The sequence below is a fragment of the Crinia signifera genome, chromosome 1 (assembly GCF_055691185.1).
Source record: "Crinia signifera chromosome 1, ASM5569118v1, whole genome shotgun sequence".
Taxonomy (NCBI): domain Eukaryota; kingdom Metazoa; phylum Chordata; class Amphibia; order Anura; family Myobatrachidae; genus Crinia; species Crinia signifera.
This window is the reverse complement of record NC_139217.1, coordinates 62,962,277-62,989,645: the sequence shown is the minus strand read 5'-3', so window position 1 is coordinate 62,989,645 and position 27,369 is coordinate 62,962,277. Positions and strand designations below refer to the sequence as shown.

Below are 27,369 nucleotides of genomic sequence, written 5' to 3'. Positions count from 1 at the left end.
CACAAAAAAACGAGCGGTGCTACTACCGCACGATCGACTAAGGCACCGTTCATTTCGGACACAAAACAGGCGGCCGCCAACCGCCAGCTCAAACCACCCCTACAGATACCGCATGCCAGCGTGCGCCTGAGTTTGCTAATTAACGCTGATTCCTACTCAAACACATACACCTGAATGTAATAAGCAATGCTGCAGTCTATTAAGTCCAAACCATGATTTCACTACCTGCAAGCCACACACAGCACTCAAACACATTGGAAGCTTATCTTTATATACTTCTCGACATTTAAAGGTTTGTTTAATTTAAGGTAATAATCTTTTTAAGACCTGCTTATATATGCTAAGGTAGCTATTTATGGAACATGTTACAACAACTCTTTCAAAAACACACTTTCTCTTGTCCCATCACATACTTCACATGAGCAGAACTGTGCCCATAACCTCACATCACACCAATGGTGCATGTTTCATATATCAATGTGGGTTATTAGACATGGTTGTGTTCACATGTGACATTGAAGTGTAGCACTATCTACAAACACACCTTTCTATTATTCTCAAAACATACATGTAACATATGTACACACATATGACATTATCAGGGGGACAAACACCAGGGCTATTTTTCAGCAGGCTCCAGCAGCAACTGAGGCCCTTATTCTAGGTCACTCTTTCTGACCACATATTTCTTAGATGGTCAAAACCATGTGCACTGCAGGTGAGGCAGGTGTAAAACCCCACCCAAATCTGATTATCTCTGCACAAGTAACACCTGCCTCACCTGCAGTGCACATGGTTTTGTCCATCTAAGAAATATTTTGTCTGAGTGAACTAGAATAAGGGCCTCAGTTCCTGCTGGAGCCTGCTGAAAAATAGCCCTGACAAACACACTAACCTTTTCTTCACCGCTAGCCAATCTCTGACCACTGGTGACACCTGGTTCACTTCCTCTGTGATCTTGTCCCAAAGCTTTCTCCTTGCACTGGCACCCGGCTTCCTGGTTGCCAATTCTATCCATTCGCGTGCCCTGGGCACTAAGATTCTTAATTCTGCCTCTACAAATGCAGGGTTTCTCTTTCTGGTGGTGGCATCCTGCTCAGTCCTCACCCTCGATGTTGCAGCCTGTTTTCTGGTGGCCCCAGTTCTCTCACCATGCACCTGCTGGGTCACACCTGTTTGGAGAGATGCAACCTCTTGTTCTGGCTGGTTGCTTGGCCCTTGTGGAGCTGGTGGAGGTTGAACAGGGCCTGTTACTGAGGGGCCCGCTTGGCCTTGGGTCCTCCTTGTCCTCTCCTGCTCCCTCTGCCTCAACCTTTCCAGCAAGGATTCTGCTCTGGCCCTCTGGAGAGCGTCCTCAGCTGCGGAATCGTCTGAACTAGACATGTTTGCAGCAATTGTGGCCTGCATCTGACTGAATATTTATATGTTAATCTCCCGCCATGAACAAGGGGGCGTATATTTTTTCCCGCAATTACGCCGATATTTCCCGCCGATAACTGCCGCTTAAATTACGCAGGTCTCCGTGCACCTGATCAATCACCTGTATATGCACATACACAGGTTGTGGAGCATTGTGTTCTGCATCGTGAAATGTGTGCACCTGTCATTCCAATGATGAGTGTTGTCAGCTGGTATCTGTTGGAGTTCGTGTATGCTTTGTGAGTCACATTTCAAAACATCACGTTATAATGCTTTCCTTACATATGTAATGAGTCTGAAATTGTCATACACCAACATGTTGCATTGTGCCCCTTTAAGCAGCGTATTTGTAAGTAGACGCTTGCGTGTATTAATTTCCGCACACTGTATATACAGTACGTCTCTCCATGGAAAACGGTGTATTGTGCCCCCCTTTAAGCAGAGTATTTGTAAGTAGACGCTTGCGTGTATTAATTTCCGCACACTGTTTATACAGTATGTCTCTCCATGGAAAACGGTGTATTGTGCCCCCCTTTAAGCAGCGTATTTGTAAGTAGACGCTTGCGTGTATTATTTTTCGCACACTGTATATACAGTTCCTCTCTATACATTGAATGCATGCTGTTGGTTTTGGTCTGTGTATATCGGAACGGTCCGCGTAAGTTTCTATTCGCATCCAGTTTGTTAATGTAAGAAGGATTAATAAAGTTAATACCAAACAAACAATTTTTTACACCAATCAGCAAGCACCAAAAGTGATATATGTACCTGCAATTAATAACTGCGCCATTGCCACCATGACTTCAACCAGGGCTAGGGCGTTTTCTACCCAGGAGCTATTGGCCTTGGTTGAGGTCATGGACCGCCGCCTGGGGCCCAGGGGCCCTTATGTGTCAAATAATGACAAGCGGCGGGCATATAATGCTGCCCGCCAGCTAATCTTCGCCCGGACCGGCGTTCACAGGAGCCTGGGCCAAGTTGAGCGGCGCTGGTCTGACCTGCGCCGGCGGCAGCCAGTGTTGCTATCATCACTTCGCCGCCATATTGCCCGATGTAAGTTTTTATTTACTAGTATGCCCTACCCCCACCCCCTCCCCAACCCCCTCCCCAACCCCCTCCCCCACCCACACCCCTACCCCCACCCACACCCCTACCCCCACCCCCTCCCCAACCCCCACCCCCTCCCCAACCCCCTCCCCTACCCCCTCCCCAACCCCCTCCCCTACCCCCACCCCCACCCCCTCCCCACCCCATTTCCTACCCCCCTACACCTCTCCACCACCCACCCCCAAACCTCTCCAATCCCCACTCACACCCACTACCTCTATTCAAATTCCCATCCCATCCCCCTTGCTCCTGATCCCCCCAACCACCGCACAGCCAACCAGCGGCGACCAGGATGGCTCAAGTAGCCGTAAGTAAATAATGTGTCTAATGTTTACCTACACATTTCTACACATAAACAATCACAACAACCACATATGTGTATCCAACATCAACATTAGTTGCAACATATCACTGCAGGGCGACCATGAGGTGTGTCCTGTCCTTCTCCAGGAACAAGGGTCCCCTTGGTGGTTTTTTTGAGTGTGGCCATGCCTCACCCCTTGAATAATTGACATAACAGTACATCCAATGAGATATCCGACATTAGTGGTGTGGTAGTAATGTGGCTCCAGGTGTTGGGTAACTCCAGTTCCCAGCATGATGTGCAACATAAATGTAGAGATTGTTTTGTTAATAGTGTGTGAGGCCATGCGGATGCATGCTTTACAAACATAGCTGTAGGCCTATAATTTGTACAGCAATGTCCTAAATTTAAAATAGTAAGGAGTGCTTAAGCCACAACAATGTCATAACCCTTAAATAGCACAGCCTAATTGTGAGGTTAGAGGACAGTCCCCCAAAACCAAACTACCAATTGGGTCTCAGCATACATACATTCAAGAAGGAGTAATTGAATTAATGTTATTTACTATGTACAGTATGTGTGTGTTAACATATTATTTTTTAGTACTGTGTTTACAGCAGACCCATCTTCAATGTAGTTTCTAAATGTATGTGGCCCTCACACATAACTCTGAACTTTTTATTATGTACAAATACAACAAACATTTGTGTATGTTATATATTAATTTTTTGTTTTATCCCTTCATTACAGACACTGAACAGCAGCAGGAGGAGGTGGCAGCCCTAATGCGGGAGATTGTCCTCACCCTCCTGTACCTCCAGATCCTGTTTGGCCTTCTGGAGGCCCGCATTTAATTTTTTTTTATCCCCCCCCCCCCCCCCCCCCCCCTTATTATTTTTGTTCTAAATAAAAGTTTATGTACAGTTCGAAATTGCCTGTGTTTTTAATCAGAAATATGTTAGAGGGCTTGTAAGGGTAGGTACATACAGATGTGTACTGTAAGTTATACTTGTAATTTGAGGTGAGGGGTAATGATTGATGTGTGAATGTGTGTGTTTTTGAGTCAAATAACACATAGTGAAAATGCATGAATGTTTAATGTTGTTAGATTAAAACATCACACATAACATCAGGGTAGGTATACATGTTACACATTGTGGTCAAAGTAATTATGGACATAATTTAGTACATATACAGAAACACCAACATAACTTGATTTAAAAGTAACAGCAATATGGGGACACATAGATAGTGATTAAAATGCCACATTAGAACATAACAAATATACATGTAATGAGGGTTAAAATGTTGTTTTATTAGGGTCTTTATTAAGGTAGACAATTGAGTTAATAGAAAACAATAATTGAATAACAATTAGACTAATTAATTAATTGTCTGATTTGTAGTTGAAAGGCAAGATTTGCAGGTCCATATATGTGAAGGGTATGCCAGCGTGCACGGACGTACGCTCACTCTCACGAGCGGTGACATAAGCTGAGTTTTCCATTGAAAACAATAGGGACCCGTCCGTGCAAGCTGGCGTACGCTCAGATCTCCGCAAGAAGTCGGTGGGAAGACGGACGAAAGACGTCCGTAAACGGCGCCGTACGCTCAGTTGTACGCCTGTTGTCGGAGTGCAAGGACTGGGCCGTCCGCGTACGTTGCCGTACGCTCATTTGTACGCCACTCCCCTTCTACGTTATTTCTGCCCGTACGTAAGCGGCTGATTTGTGGGTGGACTTAACCCTAACGGCCGCGTACGGCTAGCGTACGTTAATAGTGAACGTACGCACGTTTGGCCGCTCCGATCAGAATAACCTCCTTAATGTATTCATGGTAGCCTTAAGAGCTGCCAAAAGAACTAAGGGAGATTCTCTCTGCTCCCAGGCTAAGAAGTGACATTCTGTCAGGGGATTGCTGTGGAAACTGTTGGTTTGTATTGTGTTACTGGAGTATGCTGAGCTGTTATCACCCATTCTGTTTAATAAACTACTGTTGGTTATTTATCTATCATGGTGCCTGAGTGATTTGGATCTTCACAGTAATCATATCCCATCCGCATGTGAGGTGCGAATTAAGAAAATATGCCCCAAAGTATCTTCATAAAAAGTCTCAAAAAATTGCTCTCATACATATATACTCATAAAAGATCTGTTTAAACTACAGATGTGCAGGTTCAGATTTTTTACAAATTATCGCAAGTTGGGATTTTTTCCGATTGGCTAACAGCTGTCATGTGTTTTGGATATCCAATAAAATCCCGCTTTGAGATCCGAATAAATCCAGGTAAAACTGAACCAACATATTCTAGTTTAAACTGTGTAAGGTCAGCAACCAATGTAATAAAGTAAAATAAAGTATAATAATACCGTACCTCAATAAGTTTATCGCTCCAGATTTCTGCATCTACCTTTAAGCTATGCACCTTGGAAATGTTGCTTCCCAATGTCTTATGTTGACCTTTAAAAATAATAATGATGATGATACTGTAAGTCTATTATTCAGATTTGTACATTGATTAAATTAACGGCATGTCATGATAATATGATTTCACTCTAAGAAAGATAAGGTACGATATGAGTTTTGAGTTTCAACTGCCTATTGAACTAAACTGATCTGTCTTCCTAACATGGGACCCAATAAACAGGTTCCAAACTCTTGTGTAGCAGAACTCAAGTAGCCATTTATAATATTCATTGGATGCCTTGGTTTCAATACTAAAATTCAATTACTAAAGCTGAATACAGTAGCAATTGCATACAGTACTGTATATTACCAATACTCAGGGGTTAAAGTGAGGGGGAACGGGGTGGAACTGAGGTGTGAGTTCCACCACCTCTAATGGTAGGGGGAACTGAGTTCCACCTCTACCTCAGCCCTGAACAGTAAAGCCAACAGAAAAGCCTGTCCCAGTGTCTTCTTCTTCTGGCACGGTGTATGTGATGTCATGCCATCAGCGCCGCAAAAAGTGAGCCACTAAGAGGAGCAGGCTCTGTGCTTGCTGAAGACAAGATGGAGGGACACAGAGGTGGGGAACCTTCTGGAGGGGTATATAGGCATGGAGCTGCTGAGGAACAGAGACAGGTGGTTATAAGCAGCACAACTGTGGACATTATGTGTATAAAGGGCACAACATGCGGTGTAATGTGTATATGATTGTGCTACTGTGTGTTGTAATTTTTTGGGCGTTACTATTATGTGACCACACCCCTTTTTGTGGGACCATTATCCATTTATGGGAGTTAGGGCAGTGTTAGGGGAAAGGAGTTCCACCACCTCTCTGGGGCCACTTTAAGCCCTGGCAATACTGTAGAAACATAACCTACCATAAGAGGTAGATTTATCATGAACAACCTAATGTAATTCAGGTACCGTAGTAGTAGCAGCAGTGGTGAAAGTTCTTCTATTAAAGCTCATTGGGCCTTTGATAACTGCAGGCATCAGGGAATCTCTCACTGGTTTGTTATTCCATTTCATAACGACATAAATATACAAATTTGGTGTAAGAACAAATTAACACTCTGGAACAAAGAGTTAGGAGCGTCTGAGTGGCATCTCCATTGGGTAGTAAGGAGGCTTCATGACCAGATTAACAATGGGGCAGATGGAGCTGCACCTCCAGGCCTCCACATAAAAATGGTCCATCATCATGACAGCATTATGATCACCAGATAGACACCAGTTGACCACATGGCCACCCATAAATCATACGTTTTAGAAATTGCATTTCTATTTTACACATTTATGCAATGTTTGTTCTTTTATATATTTAGGGAGACACTGGTAGTCATATTGTATAGTTTCTACATGCAGAAGTGGATGCAGGCTGCATCGATAGAGCACCTTGGCACATGTAGAGCCTATAGATCAGGGGTGGGGACCCTTTTTTGTGCCAAGGGCCGTTTGTATGGGGAAAAAATCCTTCGGGGGCCATATGTAAAAATGTCTCTTTCAAATTGTCCTGCTGCAGCCGTCCCACGCTCCGGCGGCTGCCGCTGAATAGGACTGACAGTCTCCGGGTGCTGTTGATTAAGAGGAATCTCGCGAGAACTACCGACCTATCGCTAGAATTCCCCTGTACTTGACTCCCGGCAAAGCCGCTGTGCGGGTGGGAGGGCCACTCAGGCCGGCTACGGGGGCCGCATATGGCCCCCGGGCCTGAGGTTCCCCACCCCTGCTATAGATAAATGCTCAGCTGCATGAACATGGCATTGCGTACAAATCTGAATCAGGTTCTAGGTATTTTGGAATTAGACTGAGTCACATTTAAAGTAAACTGACTGCCGACATACACTGGATAAAACCATTTTGTGTGTCCAATTTTTATCCTATTAAAGAACACCAAAGGGACTTTGGGCAGATCCATGTGATGTATTGATTCCAGGCAGCAGTCGCGCAATGCTCCTCTGGGAATATTATGGATAACCAGGACATCTTTATGGGGCCAGTTGGCAGGTGCCTAGGTTGCCTTGTGGAAAATCCACCTCTGCCTGCATGGCATTAGCCTCACCTCTCCACTTCTCATAATAGGCCCTTGAACATTTTCAGCTCCAGGCCCGTGAGGCCCTTAATCTGGCCTTGGTAGGCTTAGATGGCTGAGGACATGTTGTGGGCACATAGATAGAATTTTGGGCTATGTATTCTGTGAACCAAGAGATCCATCTTATTTTAAACAGATCTGTATCACCCCATTCAGATACGAACCCCGGTTCAGAGACTGTTCTAATCGTGTGATCAACCCATGTTGCATCTTTCACACTTTGGTCTGACTTATGGAACAGGGTTTCTAGGTCATAAAGAGCTTACTGTTCACCATGATGTTTTTTGATCAAATCTTGGGTAGACTAACCAGAGAGCACTCTCGTTACCACATTATATATGCCTCATATTATGGAAGTCAGCCCTTTTACTGTAACTTCCAAAAAAACGCTATCTGTAATGTTCAATTTACAGCTCATTATAAGTGTGGGATGGCTGATCTCTGTCTTTCCTGTCTGACGTCTGGATTTGGGCCATATGCTATTTATATCATGTGGGGACTGGTACCCACAAAGTCCTTATTTGGGGATGCTATTAAGATGCTGGCACTTAGGATGCCAATTGTTAGAAGACCGACAGAAGCATCCCGATGCACAGACCCGACCTGACCCCTGGATGGTAGGTTTTCTAACCCTCCCTCTACCCTCCCTTCCTGCAACCTAGCCCTAACCACCCCCGTGCTGCTGATACTCTAACAAAACTCCCTTAATGCCTAACCCTGACTCTCCATTCTTAGTGGCTAACCTTAGCTCTATTCCCCGCACCCTAATCCTAGCCACCCGCCCTGCTTCCTAGCCCTGACCTCTCACATACTGCCTAATTTTAACCCTGCCCACATCCTAATCCTAACCACACATGGCATTCTTAAACTTTGTACAGTACTTGTCACTAAATGAAGATTGGCAGTGCTGTCCTGCCGGCCTAGTGGCAATTACAGAGTGTTGGCAAACTCACATGTTTCACTCCATTCCAAGAACTGGGCGCTGCCATGTTAGTTTTGGGTCAGCTGACTACTTTGGATCAAATCCCAAACTACTCCACTGTCAGCCAATCACCATGGCCAATCATCAAACAGCCAGTGGTATAAATTCAGTCTCCAAGCACTATGGAATTGCCAGTGCTTTGATGTACCAACCCTGCTAACAGTCTGCTAAACCTACTCCTGGTTAACAAAGACTCCAGTGCTAATTCCAGCTGTAGCACCGCCTGGCTTCCCTGGCTATCCTGAGTAGCTGTCCCGCTGCTAATCATCAGTCCATTCTGGTGTTCCTAGCTAGCTGTCCTGTCTCCCCTGGACTTTGCCATTCTGTGAGAGATATAATGTGGAGAAGGTACCTGCTGTCATGGTACTGGGATTGGTACCTTTAGGCCAGTCATCATTCATTGTTGCCAACCATTATCAGTTAAATTATTACTACCCCCGGATGTTACCCAGATTATTGGGGTTATTCAGACATGATGGCAAGGGTGCTACTTTGCAGAACCGTGCAATCAGGTATACGCCGCCCAGCCAGAGTGAAGTTCCACCCTGTGCAAGCCTGGGATAAGCTTGAGAAAATTTTGCGATTAGCTGCAAATCCATATGCAATCACTCACCATCTAGTGATTTCTCCAGTGTGTGCAGTCTGTGCGTAGCCCAGGACTTAGTGGCTGCGATAGAAGCAGGCTGATCGGGGCCGGGGCTGGCATCATACAACTTCCTGTCAAAAGGCTAGGCACACTTGCATTTTCCCCGACACTCCCTGGCTCTGGTAAGTAACTACACCCAAACGCTGGCTTTCTGTCAATCAACTTGTGCACGGCCAATGATCAAATAAGTGGCAGTATTTTATCGCAGGTGACCTCACGCATGTGTACTACGGGCTGTACTCATGTGCAGTCTATTGATTATCGCCCAGCCTTGGCAGCCTTGTGATCAGGTCTGAATAACCCCCTACATCCTGAATTCAGATTACTGTAGGTGAAGATCTTGTCAAGATCATTTCTGATAACTAAACAAGTGAAGAAATCAAGAGTCATCAAAATAAGCAAATATGAAATAATATGAAACAATTGTGACCTCATTGTATTATAACTGATGTGGGATATGGAAATACAACAGGAAAACTCATGATTCATTTATTTTAAATATAAAAATAGTATGCCCTTCCACCCTTGGAATAGTCATCTAAAGCAGGATAATGATGCTATAACACATGAAAACAGATATTTGGTTTTATTTCTACACAGAGGTTTGGTGTCAGTTATCTTTACCATGCAGCTGAAATTCAAATAAATATATCTTGTACTCATAACGCATTATTCCATCCATTCTACAAGATAAAAATATCCTCTTGTTGCAGTTTTTATCGCAAGCAGACTGGGGTTATATTTGACTTTTTTCTGCTGATAGAATGTATACAACTTATGTCTGTGATTTATTTCTGTTACAAGAAAACTTTATTCCAAAAGTACAGTAGTATCACAAGCTTCATATGTACACACCTTATCTCTTCAAGCCTTCTGAAAATGCTGTTAACTGCATACCAACAAGATAATGGGAAAGTCCATTAATATGCAAGTATGAATTTGTGTGTGTGAACAAAAGTATTGCATCTTTACTAGCTACAAACAGTGCAGGTGACAAACACACTGTAAAAGTACATACACACTTTTGTGCCCAGCGTGTATGGACAGCGATGATGTGAAAATCACTGGCCTGAAAATCAATTCAAGCATACGCACTGAGCGATTTTCCCCATGGCCAGCAATTTTCACAGGGGGTGGATGAATTTCCGTAGCAGGTCGCTGTGGATAGCCGCCTATCGCTCATCTGCATGTAATACCAGCAGGGACTTTATTTGCCACTAGGCACATGAGGCACGTGGGGGGTACGCGAATCGCGGGAGGGAGGGGGGGTCGCAGGGCACGTGGGGAGTCCGCGAATCACAGGAGGGGGCGTCGCAGGGGTCCATGAATCGGGGAGGGGTGTCGCGGGGGCCCACGGGAGGGGGAGTTGCAAGGGAGTCAGAGAATGGTGGCAGGGGGTGGGGTCATGGGGGGTCCGCAAAATGCAAGGGGGGCTACTGCTCCATATCCCAGCACCAGCTGAAGTGGCAGTAGCAACATCTCAAGCTCTGGGGAGGAGGAGAGGACAGGGCGCCTCTTCCAGACCTGGGACTGTGATGGCTATACATCGGCAGGTAGGGGAGGGGGGGCACAATGTTGTGCCTAGGGGTGGCCTGTCACTTAAATCCGTCCCTGAATACCAGCAGATCAGCAGCGGTGGCCGGCGCATCATCGCCCACCGCTCATCGCTAGCCCCCACACACTGGGCGGCTTTTGAGCTGAAAGCAGCTCGAATGACAAAACTGAGCTGCTTTCAGCTCAAAGTCGCCCAGTGTGTATGGGCCTTAACACTATTACAAAATAGCACAAAAGTAGTCATATACAAAACCTTTTCCATTTCTTAAAATACCAAACCAGAATCCAAGACTACTGTAACAATCCTCAATACTGTTCCTTACACTCAGAGAAGAACCTACAGTAGGTGCCTGCCTAGGGCCCAGCAGGTCCCAAGGGGTTCCATAAAGATATCCGGTACTTGTGTATTTTCACGGCGCCAGATATATCGGATGTGATATCGGCCGATATATCAGATGTGATATTGGCCGATATATCGGATGTGATATCGGCTGATATATCGATGCGATCCAAACCGATTTTTGACCTGTTCATAACCCCACAATCCACTATGCATGGAGTGTGGCGAGCGCAGCGAGCCACCGAGCCCGAATCGTGGCGAGGGGACGCGGATTACTGCGCTCGCCACACTATATAAAATCATTATGAACAGGTCAAAAATCGTTTTGGATTGCATCGATATATCGGCCGATATTGCATCCGATATATCAGCCGATATCCCATCAGATATATCGGGCGCCATGAAAATACACAAGTACCAGATATCCTGACACCCTAAAACATTGCCTGATATCATGTTTGATGTTCTTTGATGAGGATAAAATAATGCTTAGACACACAATGGTCTTATTCACTGTATGTGGGCAGTCAGTTCACTTTAAATGTGACACAGGTAGTAAACCATCTTATAAACACCTGGAACCTGCTAAAAATCTGTACACAATGCCGGTGTTTATGCAGCTGAGAATTTATTGGGAGACTGTGTATGCTCCAAGGTACTTTACTGATGCCACCTGCAATCAGCAGCAAAAATGTAGTGCTATGGATTGTATGAGGAGGGCCCCAAACTGGTATTTTGCCTAGAACCTCATGAGGTAACAGTAACATAGTAATGAAGGCTGAAAAAAGACATTAGTCCATCGAGTTTAACCTATATGACTTGTAACTACTGAGTTGAGTAAGTCATATCTATATGATTCCTGTAGTGGCCAAACGTGTTGTGATTATACCCTCTGGCGATAAATTTATCATACATTAGGTCAACCTGTAAATCTGTTTAATGCCATCCAAGCGATTGCTAGATAAGCATAAAGCATAAAGCTCGTGGGCACCGGATGCTAGCAACAGATTATTTCTAGCTGTAGATTTACAATATAATGACGTTTCAAGGTGACCGTCCACTTTTTTAATTGTGACATCAAGAAAATTCACCTGTGTAATATCAATGTTGAAAGTGAGTTTCACAGGGTTATCGATTGCATTATGGGCCTCAATCAAAGTGCTGAACTCTTCAGCAATGCCCCCCCCATACACACACACACACACACACACACACAATGAGCAGATCGTCTATTAAACGGAAAAAAAACCAAGATCTTATCTGCAATCCCTTTGGAGCTAAAAAACACATCTTGTTCAATCATGAACATGAAGGAATAAGCGTACAAAGTAACGGCGACCTGTGTATCTAGATGATGGCACGCTCCACGTGCTTACCGCCGCAATGCCAGCAATTTCTTCTCTGTGGGTGTCCACGACATCCATAGTGGGAGAAAAACATAGTGTGCCGAGCGTAGCGTGGCACTGGGCCCGCTGCGTTGCGAGTGCAGCGATCCCACAAGGGAGGGCGATCCATGGCCCCTCCTTGTCGGTATTTCGGCGGTCGGGATTCCGGTGTAGGGATTTCGTAAATATATATATAGTAAAAAGTCCAAATAAGAGCACTCACCAGACTTCCAGCACTTCTGCAGTTAAAATTTTTTTAATACATCACCAAGGGATTAAACAGTCATGTCGACGTTTCGAGCCATACAAGGCCCTTTGTCAAGACCACACTCTCAGATGTCTCCACAGCATCAGAAGATCTACAGCTGATTAGTGTGATAGATCTTCTGATGCTGTGGAGACATCTGAGAGTGTGGTCTTGACAAAGGGCCTTGTATGGCTCGAAACGTCGACATGACTGTTTAATCCCTTGGTGATGTATTAAAAAACTTTTAACTGCAGAAGTGCTGGAAGTCTGGTGAGTGCTCTTATTTGGACTTTTTACTATATACGGCTGTACCCCCCGGGACTTCATTCTGAGATGTTGTGCACCCCAGCGGATGACCAAAGTGGACTGTGAGTGCCAGAGCCTATGTCTATATATATATATATATATATATATATATATATATATATATATATATATATATATATATATATATATATATATATACTTGCAGTAGAGCTGGCACTCTTCCAAATACAGGTAACTTGGCCCCGGTGCCTACAGATCGCAGCAACGCTGAGATCACAAATATAACACAGATACAGTGGCACTCGGGTTCTCAAAAATGATGACACCAGTCAGAAGTAGTCTAACGACGTTTCATTTTTCAAACGGAAATTTGAAACCTGATGAAATTTCCGTTTGAGAAATGAAACGTCGTTAGACTACTTCTGACTGGTGTCATCATTTTTGAGAACCCGAGTGCCACTGTATCTGTGTTTTATATATATATATATATATATATATATATATATATATATATATATATATATACTGCTTGCATGTTTCCGGTAGCCCCCTTGCTGCGAAACCGAACTACGAAGCCAGAGCAGGGATGCTATGATTTAAGTTGCAGGGTCTGAGTGTGATGTAATGTAGCTGCCACTGCACCTTCCTCAAACGGTCCGAACACTCCTCAGTTGTCCAGATAAGGCCTACTAAATTAGGCTCCATGTCTCTTAGCATGGTTTGCATCTATTGTTATGCTTTAATCCTCTTTACCATAACCAACTGGAGTTCACATGAATGGTAAAGAATGAAAAGTAAAAAAAGTAAAAAAAAAAATTCCCGGAAAATGCATGTCACCCCTTCCATGTGCCGACCATAACCCTGTCATCGTTTTGGACAATAAATTTGTTGACCATATGGTGTCAACCTACTGCCGATCAGCCATCCGGATACCGTTGGGTTGGTGATACCCGGTGCGCACTCTGCACTGTCACCCCAATGCAGCGGAAAATGGACTGTGGCCTGATTAAGAGGGGGTGTGGCCTCACGGGAGCCTGTTTCTGGCACTCCAGGGGCATGGCTTGCATCCCCATCCCCCATGCTGTCTGCAGGTGTCACCCCTTTTAAGGAGGATACCCGGGTGCAGCCACACACCCCCGCACCTGGGTAATGATGCCAACTGCTACAGATATAGACATATATGTACACAATTACAAAAAAAGGGGGAATTCATATGCCAATATGAATGTGTTTTCTACAGAGTGCAAGTAAGGACATCTTCTTATTCTATCTATCATTTAAAACCAGGTGCATGAAGATTTAAATTAGATTAGCTCCCGCTCAGCGACAATAAGAACACAATAGTTATATGCTGATCATAGACAGGTAACACAATAAGCCTCCGTTGAGTATCGGCCAGTAGCCAACCCTTTGCATGACTCCAGGTCTCTCATGCACAGTAATAACATTTCTTTTGTAGTGTGATAAAAATTAAAACCAATTTCTGCAAGCAAAGCAATAAAATAAATAGTGTTCTACACTCACAGGTCACATAAACTCAGTGAATTGAAAACACGTTGAAGAAAGTGTGTTTTTGAGTATTAAATATTCAGTGGCATTTAACAGAGCAACATTTCACATTGTCTCATGAAGGTCTGCTATGTAATTCATTTATCATCCACCAAGCCTATTATCAGCATAAGCATCTGTTCTCTGCTTACAATCCGTGTGCAATTTCAGTTCACACAGCTGTAAAATTGCAGTTTTATGTTAAATTTGGAATCTCTAACTAAACTTAAATGGGGCAGAGAATACTGTGTGCGCCGTGATTTGTGTCTCAGCAACTCACAAACTCACAACAAGAGTCTAGTGTGTTACAGTAAGTGACAAAGTTTCCACCAAGGTTCATTCTTGTATTTAAAAAAAAAATTATAATAATTTTTTAAGTTAATATTTAGATTTTATTATACGTTGTTACTAATGCTTGAAATAATTTCCTATGTAATAACCTTTATTTTATAATGATAAGCGTCCCTCTAGAACAGGCAATCCTAAAGACGGTCCTCAAGGCACACTCAAGGTGCGTACACACGGGGCAATATGATCGCTGGCAATATATTGCTAGCAATATATTGCTCAGCAATCATATTGCTCAGTGTCCCGTTTTCATCTGCGACCAGAGATACAGATGGGTCTTGTCCCATCTTTGCAGGGGATGGCGCTGGCGTCGCCAGCCGCCATCCCCCGCCAGCGCCATGGCGACGGTGAGAAGCGGACGCGCGCGCACGAGAGGCGCGCGCGTCCCCTTCCGACGGCGCTTCGATGCGTTCCCCCGGGTCCCCGCCGGCTTGCCGGCGGTAACCCGGGGTCCCCGCCGCCTGCCCGCACCCCCCACTAACCCCCCTAGCCCTGTCCGTCTCCCTGAGGCGGAGACGGACAGGGTTTCCGTCGCGCTAGCGCCGGAGACTGAGACGCGCGTGCGCGTGAGACGCACGCGCGTCTCAGTCTCCTCGCTGGCGAGGCTGCTGGCGGGTCGCCAGCGCGTACGTTCTGGCGACCCGCCAGCAAGGATGGCAAAAGACCCATCTGTAGTCGCAGATGAAAATCACACTGCCGGGAGAAGAGGCAGGGGAAGTCGCTGTTCGGAGGAGCATGCTCCTCCAACCAGCGACCATTCAGGGGCTGAAAACGGGAGCGTGCACCACCCGATTTATTTAATACTGGTGCACACTCCAATCACTGGCAATATGGTTGCTCAGCGACCATATTTTCATCGATATTTGCTATAATCGCCCCCATGCGCAAGCAACATAACAGTGCAGGTTTTAGTGATATGCAGGCTTGAGCACAGGTGACTTAATTAGTAGCCGAGGAATTCTGATTAAACCATCTGAGCTGAATACTGGATATCACTAAAACATGCACTGTTGGTGTGCCTTGAGGACCGTGGTTGGGAATGCCTGGTCTAGAATACTCTTTATTGTGTACCTAGTACATTTGAAGGGTGTGGCTCCTTCAGCTTGGATTGTCACCTGCCCGGAGAGTTTTTTATTTAGTATTGATCTCTAGAATTCACATACTGTATAGTGAAATGCATCCTACCAATGATACCATTTGTCAGTTTCAGATATTAGTTTGGGGTGCAAGAGCCCCCTGAGTTTATGTGGCTCGACCTCTTTGGCACATTATAACACCTTAATTTGATATTCTCCAAGTGATTCTTGATGCAATATTCAGGCCCATCGGGGGGTGGGGGGGAACTCTACATGTTTCGTCCATCAGACTTCTTAAAGAAGAAGCCGGTACTTGTTTCCTATCTGGGCGCCCAGGTTTTCTACGTACGGCACCGTACTGAAATCGGATCGCATCGCATCGTACACATACACGATATTGAACGATGCGATGAGATGCGATGCGATGCGATCCGATTTCCCATAGGAAACAATGTTAAATGGCTCAATTTAGCCAAATTATCATAGGAACAATAGTAAATGGGCCAAAAACACCCCTGAACATTGAAATGTCCCCCCAAAAGTAGTTGACGCCACCCCGCCATCAACGTGAACCCGAAGCGTGGCGAGCGCAGCGAGCCCGCGAGGGGCGGCGGTACGCGTCCTCCGACCTTTTCATGCCCTACTATCCACTAGGGCGTGGAGTGAGAATAGAATAGTGTGGCGAGCGCAGCGAGCCACCGAGCCCGAAGCGTGGCGAGCGCAGCGAGCCCCGCGAGGGGACGCGGATACCTTCACAGTTATACGCGTCCCCTCGCGGGATTCCCAGGTGTCCATGGCGACGCGGACACCTGGGAAGCCCGCAAAGGGACGCGTTTACCTGTGAAGGTATCCGCGTCCCCTCGCGGGGCTCGCTGCGCTCGCCACGCTTCGGGCTCGGTGGCTCGCTGCGCTCGCCACACTATTCTATTCTCACTCCACGCCCTAGTGGATAGTAGGGCATGAAAAGGTCGGAGGACGCGTACCGCCGCCCCTCGCGGGCTCGCTGCGCTCGCCACGCTTCGGGTTCACGTTGATGGCGGGGTGGCGTCAACTACTTTTGGGGGGACATTTCAATGTTCAGGGGTGTTTTTGGCCCATTTACTATTGTTCCTATGATAATTTGGCTAAATTGAGCCATTTCACATTGTTTCCTATGGGAAATCGAATCGGATCGCATCGCATCGCATCGCATCGTTCAATATCGTGTATGTGTACGATGCGATGCGATCAGATTTCACTACGGAGAATAGCATGGTGCTCAATTAACTTAGTGGGCGCCCAGATAGGAAACAAGTACCAAGAAGCCTGATGGACAAAACGCTTTAAATATTGTTTTTTATATAGATTGTTTTTAATATTATAGATGTGTTATGTATTGATCTTATATCTATTAAATGTGTATATATGTATATATATACATATTTAACAATGGGGGGATCCCCTTCCTGCGCTCAGATTGTGCAAGCAGCTCCTCTGAGGGGTCCTCTGTTAGATAGGACCCGAAAGATAGAAATGAAAAAAAAAGAAGAGTTTCAGAGGGCGCTTCAGATGGTAAATCAATTTTGAATTGACGATTAATATTTAATAAAATGTACAAACATATAAAAAAAACTGTAATCAGGTATCATACAAATACATGTGGTGAATAATCTTAACAGTAAATACAGCTCTGATTAGTTGTATAGTTTGATCGATGACAAGGGTCCAACGCGTTTCGTCATGGTCAAGACTTCATCAGGGGCAAGAGTGCAATCGATAATAACTATAAGTGTCCTATACAGTGGATTCACAGACGAATAGTTAAAAAAACCAGTCCGGGAAGATCCCAATCACTCGGGACAAAGAAAATAATATTTTTCTCAAACTTAGAGTAGTTAATTAGAAGGTTTGCTGGAAGAAATTTCCACAATAGTATGCACAGGAGTAGTAGCATGCAGCTGGAGTTCCCCACAGTGAATCATACATACATATATATATATATATATATATATATATATATATATATATATATATATATATACACAGTATATATATACACTGTAGAAAGATAGATAGATAGATAGATAGATAGATAGATAGATAGATAGATAGATAGATAGATAGCCTTTCTTTCTAAATGAAGTTAAAAGAGTTTCCATTTTTAAAATGGAAAATGACAATTTTCAGACTAATATCACTTTCTCCTTTTTTGCAGTGTTTGACATCAGAAACAGAACTAAGTGAACTTTTAACAGAATGATGGATAGCGCACTCTGTGATTGTTTGCAGTGTTGGTCAATTAGGGGGGGGGAAGGGGGGGAGGAAAGTGGGGGAATGGGGGATTGGGATGGGTGAGAGAAGGGTGGGGAGGAGGGGAGATGTTTGACAGGTTTAATAGGTATTTAAATAATAGTCAGAATTGGATAAATGATAAAATTAAGATTTATTAAATAAAGGTACAATCTGTTAGTCTTTGTGCACCACTGGGGCTGGTGGTGACAATGTCAATGGTGCAGATCAATGGGTGTTTGGGGATCACCTAACTGTCCCTATTTGGAGCCCTTGTGGGGATTGGGATGCCAACGGGTTCCCTTATACCATACGTCCTAAAGGGACCTATGTCTCCTAATAGGGATACAGTTTAGGTGTAAATAGTCTGCTGTCTTTGTATGCTGTGGTGGTATTGATTGCTGATGGCGTATGGTTGTACTGACTAGGAGCCCCGTGGGGATCAGGATACCAACAGGTACCTTTAAACCATAAATCTCGTGGACTTATGTCTCCTGGAGTTCCCGATGGGGTTTGTATACAGTGGTGCCTGATGTGGAAGTCCTGGAGGGGAGAAAGAAAAGCAAGTAGTGGCGTCCCGCACCTTGCTTCTTACCCTGTTCCTGGTAGATGTGCTGTGCCGTCCTGGGCTCTCTTGGAGACCAGATGGATCCTGTCTTGTGCCTGGATCGGTGTGGCATCTGCTGTGGGAAACGGTGAATCCCTGCTGACAGCATGTGCTCCGAGTTGCCGGTCTGTCGGGCCCGGCGTGTAAAGTCAGCGCGCTCTACTCACTCGGAGGAGACTGGTGAAGGTCTGCAATGCCTTGGGTGTGCTGTAGTTTTCTGTGTCTAACGCGTTTCGGCTGTAAAAAGCCTTTGTCAAGGATAATGTCTTGGGATGTGGACGGTCTTATATAGGGCATGGAGGTGTGTCTGATCTCCTTAATTAGTAGGAGTGTCTCCTGTCTATGTGCGCCTATCTGTTATCAAGTGGCGGTTGTCATGGTTACTACGTAACCTGCGTTGCGTTCTGGATAGGATTGTAGTCAGTTACGGTTGTCATGGGAAATGGATTGTTATGCTTAAGGGATATTTAAAGGTATGATGGTTATGGTGCTATGTTAGAGTGGTTTTCGATGGTTTAATTAAGATTGTTTATTTAAATATGGTTTATTTAAATTGAGATGGGAGGTTAGTTCTATACAATAATGAATTTGGTTAGTCATATTATAATATATGGGGGGGGGAAGGGGAAAGTGTTGGGGACGGCTGGCAGGGGGGGTCTGGTGGAGGAAAAGGAAGGGTTGGGTGAATTCCATGTCATCTGTACTATCTGATAATTAATTATGTGATGCTGCTGATGTTGAAGTCTATGTCATGTCCTTTTGGTTGCATTGTTTGTAAGGTGTATATCCATTTCATCTCTTCCTTATTGATTTTCTTGTTGAAGTCACCCCTTCGCCAGTTGGGGGTCACTTGTTTGATGCCCATGTAGGTCATGAGTGATGGGTTCATGTTGTGTTTTTCTTTAAAGTGTTGTGATACGCTGTGTTGTTCATATACGATTCTAATATTGCGTATGTGTTTGTAGATACGATTTTTGAGCAGTCTAATGGTCCTACCTACAGATTGAGTGCCACAAGGGCACGCAATCAAATATATGGTCCCCTTGGTATGGCAGGTTATCTCTTTTTTGACTTTGTAAGTATGACCCGTGGTGTATGAACTGAAGCTGTTTTTGGTTTTATTCCCCCTATTCGTGATTCTGCAGCCCATACATGTGCCGCAATGGTGAAACCCTGGGTTAAGTGTGCTGCCATCTAATTTTCGCTGTTTTCTGAGCAGGGGGGATGTGGTTGCATACTAATTGTTTTCTTATGTCTGGGGCTTTTCTGTAAACTACTTTGGGTTGTGGTGGTAGGATATCCGCCAATGTGTCATCTTCCAGGAGGATGTGCCAATGTTTTTTGACTATGGCAGGTATTCAATGCTTGCTCTGGGGAGCTGCAGTGAATCCTGTGTAGGATTCGCTGCACTTTCTCCCCAATTCTCCCTGTAGGGAGATTCGCCGGGCAGCCGCCCGTTCTCCCTATTCAACGCCTCAGGGGCTCTCTGCCCCTGGCGGCGAATTTTAACCCCCCCGGCGAATGCCGCCAGAGAGCTGGGGGACGGCTGCAGGCAGGGAGATGGAAGCCTCCCTGCCTGCGCCAGACACTGCGGGGGTGAAGGAGGGCTGTGGGGGACAGAGGGAGAGCCCCCAGAGCTGGCAGGGGGATGTGTTAGGAAGCCGCTACACACTGGTCCCGATTGTGCATGTGTAATGATTGGGACGAGTGTGCAGTGAATATATGAATATTAATGAGCGGCTCCCGGCTCGGCCCCCTGCTGGTGAATGTGTAAAAAAAAATATATATATTGTTTAAAAAAAAAAAAAAATTAAATATATTCATGTGCTGCAAGCTCATGAATAAAAATAGCATGCCCCTTCACAGAAAAAAAATCTGATTTTTTGACACCAAAATAAAAATAAAAAACGCTTTATTTTCAAAGATCACATTCCAGTTCTCCAGAAAAAGATGACGAATGTAAAATGGAGAATCCGGGGAAAATCACTGGAGAAAGCAGTTCTCCACTTCAGCATTGAATACACTCTCGGTGAATTCCACTAAAAACCCCATTGAAAACCACTGGCGAATCGCGGAGAATCACAAACAGAGAATCGCTAGACATTCGCTCTTCATTTGCAGAGAATTGTGTCCATTGAATAGGGCGAATTGTTTTTCCAGTGTGAAAATTCCCTGTAAACCCGGGGAATTGACTGATTCCCCAGAAAATATGGAGAATCAGAGGCATTGAATACTCGCCTATGTGTTTGATCTGGTTAGCTGAGTTGTTGTATTGTGTCACAAAGTATGGGCCGTCAGTGTTTCCTTTGGTGTCTGCTTTCTTGTGTGTGAGTAGTGTGTCTCTCTCAGTTTGTTGTATTCTGTCATATGCATCGTCAACTATTTTTGTGTTGTAATTTTTTTCTTTCAATTTTTGTTTGAGGTCTTGTCCTTGAATTTGATATTCTTTTGTTGTGGTGCAATTCCTCCTAATTCTGGTGAATTGGCCTAATGGGATGCTCTTAATCCAGTTAAGGGTGGTGGCTACTGGTGGATAAGATATAGCTGTTTATATCAACGGGTTTGTGTAATGTGCGGGTGGCAAGTTGGTTATTGTCTATGTAGATTTATAAATCTAAAAATTCTACTTTTTCTGTGCTGTAGTTGGTGGTAAATTTGAGATTGCAATTGTTGGAGTTGATGTGTGTTAGGAACTGTGTCAGTGTTGATTCGGATCCTTCCCATATGAACATGACATCGTCTATATATCTCCGCCAGAGGACAAGGTTCGCCCCAAAGCCATGCCACTCCCATATGTTCTCTCTCTCCCAGTTCCTCATGAAGAGGTTGGCATAGCTTGGGGCGAACCTTGTCCCCATGGCGGTACCTGTTGTCTGTAGATAGAAATGATCTTGAAACCAGGTGTAGTTGTGTTCCAAGATATACTGAATTGAGTCTAGAATGAAGGTGGCCTGTGTTGGGTGCATGTCCGTGTCTGTCTCTAGGTAGTGTTTGATACTGTCTAACCCTTGTTGGTGATTGATGACTGTATATAGTGACGTGACGTCACTGGTGCCTATCAGCATCCCCTCTTTCAATTGAATGCCTTGTAGTGTCTGTAATGTGTGTGTGGTGTCTCTGAGAATCACAGAGTGCGCTATCCATCATCCTTTTAAAACCATTACCAAAGGGGTTCTGGACAACCTCCAGGACAAGCAGCACCACGCACATAGATCAGGTAGAGTGCAATATACCCTACTTTTTGAATTAGCCTACTGTCCAATATATTGCTGCATATACCATACACCAAAATACCACTAAATTCATGGGAATCCTAGAGATCAGAAACACCCGAATTGAGAGGGCAAAACAAACTTTTTCACAGTTTGACCACACCGCCCACACACTGAATTTAGGACAAGAAATACACAACAACATCTACAAATTAGAAAAACTTTTAAACAAAGAGACAAAATTATGGTGGGATACTTTTGCCCTCCAATGGTATATAGACCAAAAAACCATACCTAAAGGTTTGGAAATCAAAAAAGCACCTACATGCAATAGAGATGACTCAGAATTCATGAGCAAATGGAACTCAATACTTAAAGAGAGCTCCATCAGACTCTTACAATTACTGATTGAACAACACGAGAAGGACTTGGAAGTTCTAGACAGAGATATTACCACACTACACTCCACCCTAGAACCATACAAAAATCAAGAGGGATACACAAACATTGAGACAATCACAGAAACCAGACTAAATAAAGGGAAAAAAAACATTATAGAAAAGAAGAAATCCAAATTCCTAAGGGACAAGTGGGGTATTAAAACACATACCACAACAAGAATTAGGAGATTGAGTCAAAAAACCGCCCAGAAACACACACCAAAGATAAAGAACACGCAAACAAATAAAAAACAACCGATACTGAAAAAAAAACCAATTCCAACAAGAGGGAACAAGAACTACAGACACCCCACGAAAGGAACCGTTCTCACATACCAACAGTACATGAAGGTAATCCACACAGAAATAGACGAGTACACAGACTCAGATGAAAACACTCTGGACAAGACATGCATATCAGAGGCAGACTCATCATCTCAGTGCACGGCACGGAACAACTAGATCACGCCGAAATAGCAAGACAATCACTAGGGATAGGCTGCATCACGCAACTGAGAGGACAAAACACCACAGAAGACATGATGACCATACATGGCACCACAAATACAAAAAAGAACACAAACACCGACGTACTGACACAGGACGCAGGCACTGCCCAATGGGATCTGAATTTTTTAGACCTAGAGGCAGGGTTTGCGTCCTGCCTCACACAAACAGCAAAAACCACCTCAACCAAAAGAAAACTAGCAGAACTAGAAGAGGATGCAGGGGAGGTCAAAGAAGCCAAACCTCTACACACAGAACAGACCCAAACATTAAAAATGCAGAGAACAGTAGAGACACAAGATCAGACTCAAACACACCAACCGACCCACACATAGACAAGAAAGGAGGGATTTTCAAACTAAGTTCCATAGAACTAGACACAACATCAATATCTGCCCTCCAGAAAGGCATCAAGTTTGCACCCACACATACCATGAACAAATTTGAAACATATCTGGATATAAAATCTTTCACACGAAAAATCACCCTGAAAAAATACTTCGCCAGAGAACAAATACAATACCTCCCAAAACAAACCACGGACAACTTCAAACACACTGACCTAAAAAAAACCTCCACATTCAACCCGACATACAGCAGAGGACATTTCATCAACACATTTGAAGACTTAGTAATCAAAGACATGGAGAAAATAGACAACAAATACAACAATAAAAAACATAACATGAGAAAAGCAGAAAAAGATTCACTTGTAAAAATCAGAGACAACGACAGCATCATAATAAAACCAGCGGATAAGGGGGGTGGGTTGGTGGTCCTAGACAAACACAAATACATTACAGAAAGCCTGAGATTGCTTGGGGACACTACCACATATCGCATTCTAAAAGGAGACCCCACCAAACACTTCAAAGAATCATTACAAAAACATCTTGACAAAGGTTTAGACTTGGGCATCCTCAATAAGCAAGAACACGAATACATATCCCCAAAAAACCCTGTAATACCAGTTTTCTACCAATTACCAAAAGTACACAAAGACACAACAAACCCACCAGGAAGACCGATCATTTCCGGCATAGATTCAATCTCATCCAATTTATCACGATACATAGATCAGTTCCTGCAAAAATACGTCACCGTACAAAAATCCTTTCTCAGAGACACCACACACACATTAGAGACACTACAAGACATTCAATGGAAAGAGGGGATGCTGATAGGCACCAGTGACGTCACGTCACTATATACAGTCATCAATCACCAACAAGGGTTAGACAGTATCAAACACTACCTAGAGACAGACACGGACATGCACCCAACACAGGCCACCTTCATTCTAGACTCAATTCAGTATATCTTGGAACACAACTACACCTGGTTTCAAGATCATTTCTATCTACAGACAACAGGTACCACCATGGGGACACGGTTCGCCCCAAGCTATGGCAACCTCTTCATGAGCAACTGGGAGAAAGAGAGAGAACATATGGGAGGGGCATGGCTTTGGGGCGAACCTTGTCCTCTGGCGGAGATATATAGACGATGTCCTGTTCATATGGGAAGGATCCGAATCAACACTGACACAGTTCCTAACACACATCAACTCCAACAATTGCAATCTCAAATTTACCACCAACTACAGCACAGAAAAAGTAGAATTTTTAGATTTATAAATCTACATAGACAATAACCAACTCGCCACCCGCACAGTCCACAAACCCGTTGATATAAACAGCTATATCTTATCCACCAGTAGCCAGCACCCCAACTGGATTAAGAGCATCCCATTAGGCCAATTCACCAGAATTAGGAGGAATTGCACCACAACAAAAGAATATCAAATTCAAGGACAAGACCTCAAACAAAAATTGAAAGAAAAAAATTACAACACAAAAATAGTTGACGATGCATATGACAGAATACAACAAACTGAGAGAGACACACTACTCACACACAAGAAAGCAGACACCAAAGGAAACACTGACGGCCCATACTTTGTGACAAAATACAAAAACTCAGATAACCAGATCAAACACATAGTCAAAAAACATTGGCACATCCTCCTGGAAGATGACACATTGGCGGATATCCTACCACCACAACCCAAAGTAGTTTACAGAAAAGCCCCAGACATAAGAAAACAATTAGTATGCAACCACATCCCCCCTGCTCAGAAAACAGCGAAAATTAGATGGCAGCACACTTAACCCAGGGTTTCACCATTGCGGCACATGTATGGGCTGCAGAATCACGAATAGGGGGAATAAAACCAAAAACAGCTTCAGTTCATACACCACGGGTCATACTTACAAAGTCAAAGAAGAGATAACCTGCCATACCAAGGGGACCATATATTTGATTGCGTGCCCTTGTGGCACTCAATCTGTAGGTAGGACCATTAGACCAACAAGACACCACAGACTGATACTGAGCGCTGATTGAATATTCCGTACTGCTGCTGGACCTTGAGGGGGATTACCACAAACCCCTCCAAAGTATGCACAAGAAAAAAGAAAGTAGGAACAGCGCTGTACTGAATATATAAAAATTTAATAAAGAATTGCAATTTTACATATTATAACAGTCAATAATAGACAAACAAGACTTACATACATGAAACACAGAAACTCCCCCTTATATAACTGGTGCTGGTTAGGCTTTGTTAAATGCAATTGCGGAAGCTTTGCTCATATATAGAGCCAGTTAGTAGGTTAGTACTGAGTTCAGTCCCCACAGAAATGTGCACATTTTTAAGTGGTATACCTATTTTATAATCCTGAGGTGAAGTGTGGCTTGCAAATAATGGCGATTTTCTCCGACCTTTAGCAATAGGTCATATCCGAGATTGGTAATCAGCCCAATGTTGTTGGCAGCCTTAGTGTCCCCTCTCAACGCATTTCTCCGCCTTAAAGTCCTGTCAGCGGCTTCCTCAGGAGAAGTATACAAGTTGTAACACACTTCCGCCTTTTATGGCGGTATTTCCCGCTTTGCGCATGCCCGCGCGTCATGCGGGTCAGGCCTCGCTTTCACAGAGCCATCTCTTATTTGTTAAGCCGGCCGCGCCTCCATATGGCACAGCCGCATTGTCGATTGGTATACCGCGTCACGCGGGTCAGGCCTCGTTTTCATATAGCCTATTGTTACACGCTCCACAGATGAGCGTGATCGCGTCATGCGTGTCGGACCTCGTTTTGGTAATTCCTTTGTTTATACGCTCCACATAAGGGCATGGCCGCGTCATGCGGCTCAGGTCTCATTTTCACCGCAGTTGCAGACCCAACAGCTTATTTGTGGTTGGCTGAGTGTAAAGATTTATACTGAACGCTTCCTGTTTGCGTACCACGAGCCAAACCTTGCCTCCTAGCAGGATATATATGTGTCACCAGACCAGTATTATTCTTAAATAGCGTAAACTCGCTATTAGCACCAGCTTAAAGATGTTATTCCTATTTTGGACAGACAGACATTTACCATACATTTAATCATATAATACTATATAAATAATTATATTTAGAGCGAGATATTGTCCTTAATTCAAAATATACCATATATAAAATAATTTTGTTCACAGAGCATATAAAAAAAGAAAAATTAAAAATATTAAAAATATTTTCTATACATATAGACAGTGTTTTTCGGGAGGACAAAAACACTGAATCTAGATACATTACAATCATAATGATATAGGATACATATCCCAATAATGTGTCGATTTCCAAAACCAATTGTCTTAGATACAATTTATACACGTTCATTTGGAAAATCCACATCAATCTAGTCTCATCTTTACACTCCTGATGCAGATTCTAGAGGTTCTTTCAGTCATTAACAGTAGGGATCAATAGTAAAGATACTTCTTACCACCCATCCCACCCTTACAATATCCAAACCGGATAACTACCCTCCCCCCCCCCATTTCCCGCAGAAGACAACAGTCGGAAGAAAAACATAAATAATTTATATTGAGGACCTACTTAATCAAGATTTAAATATTGTTAAGCTCGATGGTATCATTAAGTCCTTTTGGTACCATGGTGCCAAGGCGGAACATCCAATAGGCTTCTCTTGTGCATAATTTATTGAACCTATCCCCTCCTCTACTGGTGGTTTTAACTTGTTCAATAGCATTGACTTCCACGTTTTTGCGGGATGACCCTTGACATACTGAAATGTGTTTGGATAGGGGGTGACATTAGACCGCTCGGTACTCTTTACCTATCACGGCGCCCATCGCGGGCATCGCGGGTACATTTATGTCTGGCCGCGACGCGACCGACGCGATGCCCGCGATTTCCCATTGAAACCGATGTTAAACATGGAAATCGCGTCGGTCGCGTCGCGGCCGGCCATAAATGTACCCGCGATGCCCGCGACGCGATGCACCCGATTTCCCATAGCAATCAATGTTAAATGGCCCGACCGACGCGATTTTACTGTTAAATGCCTCAATGGACCCGATGTGGCCATAGGAAACAATGTTAAATGGGCCACAGAGGCCAAATAGGCAACCTTGACTGGGAAATGGCCCCCCCAATTGTTACCGCCACCCCACGATCAACGTCAACCCGAAGCGTGGCGAGCGCAGCGAGCCCGCGAGGGGCGGCGGTA

General features: G+C 44.2%; 1 protein-coding gene across 1 annotated transcript in view; it reads right to left on the bottom strand.

Annotated features, from left to right (window-relative positions):
* ARAP2 (ArfGAP with RhoGAP domain, ankyrin repeat and PH domain 2) overlaps positions 1-27,369 on the bottom strand; it is a 259,491-nt gene that overhangs the window by 154,303 nt on the left and 77,819 nt on the right. The window contains exon 11 of the mRNA XM_083149954.1: positions 5,205-5,290. Coding sequence (XP_083006080.1) covers positions 5,205-5,290 — 86 coding nt within the window. The remainder of the gene's footprint in view (positions 1-5,204; positions 5,291-27,369) is intronic.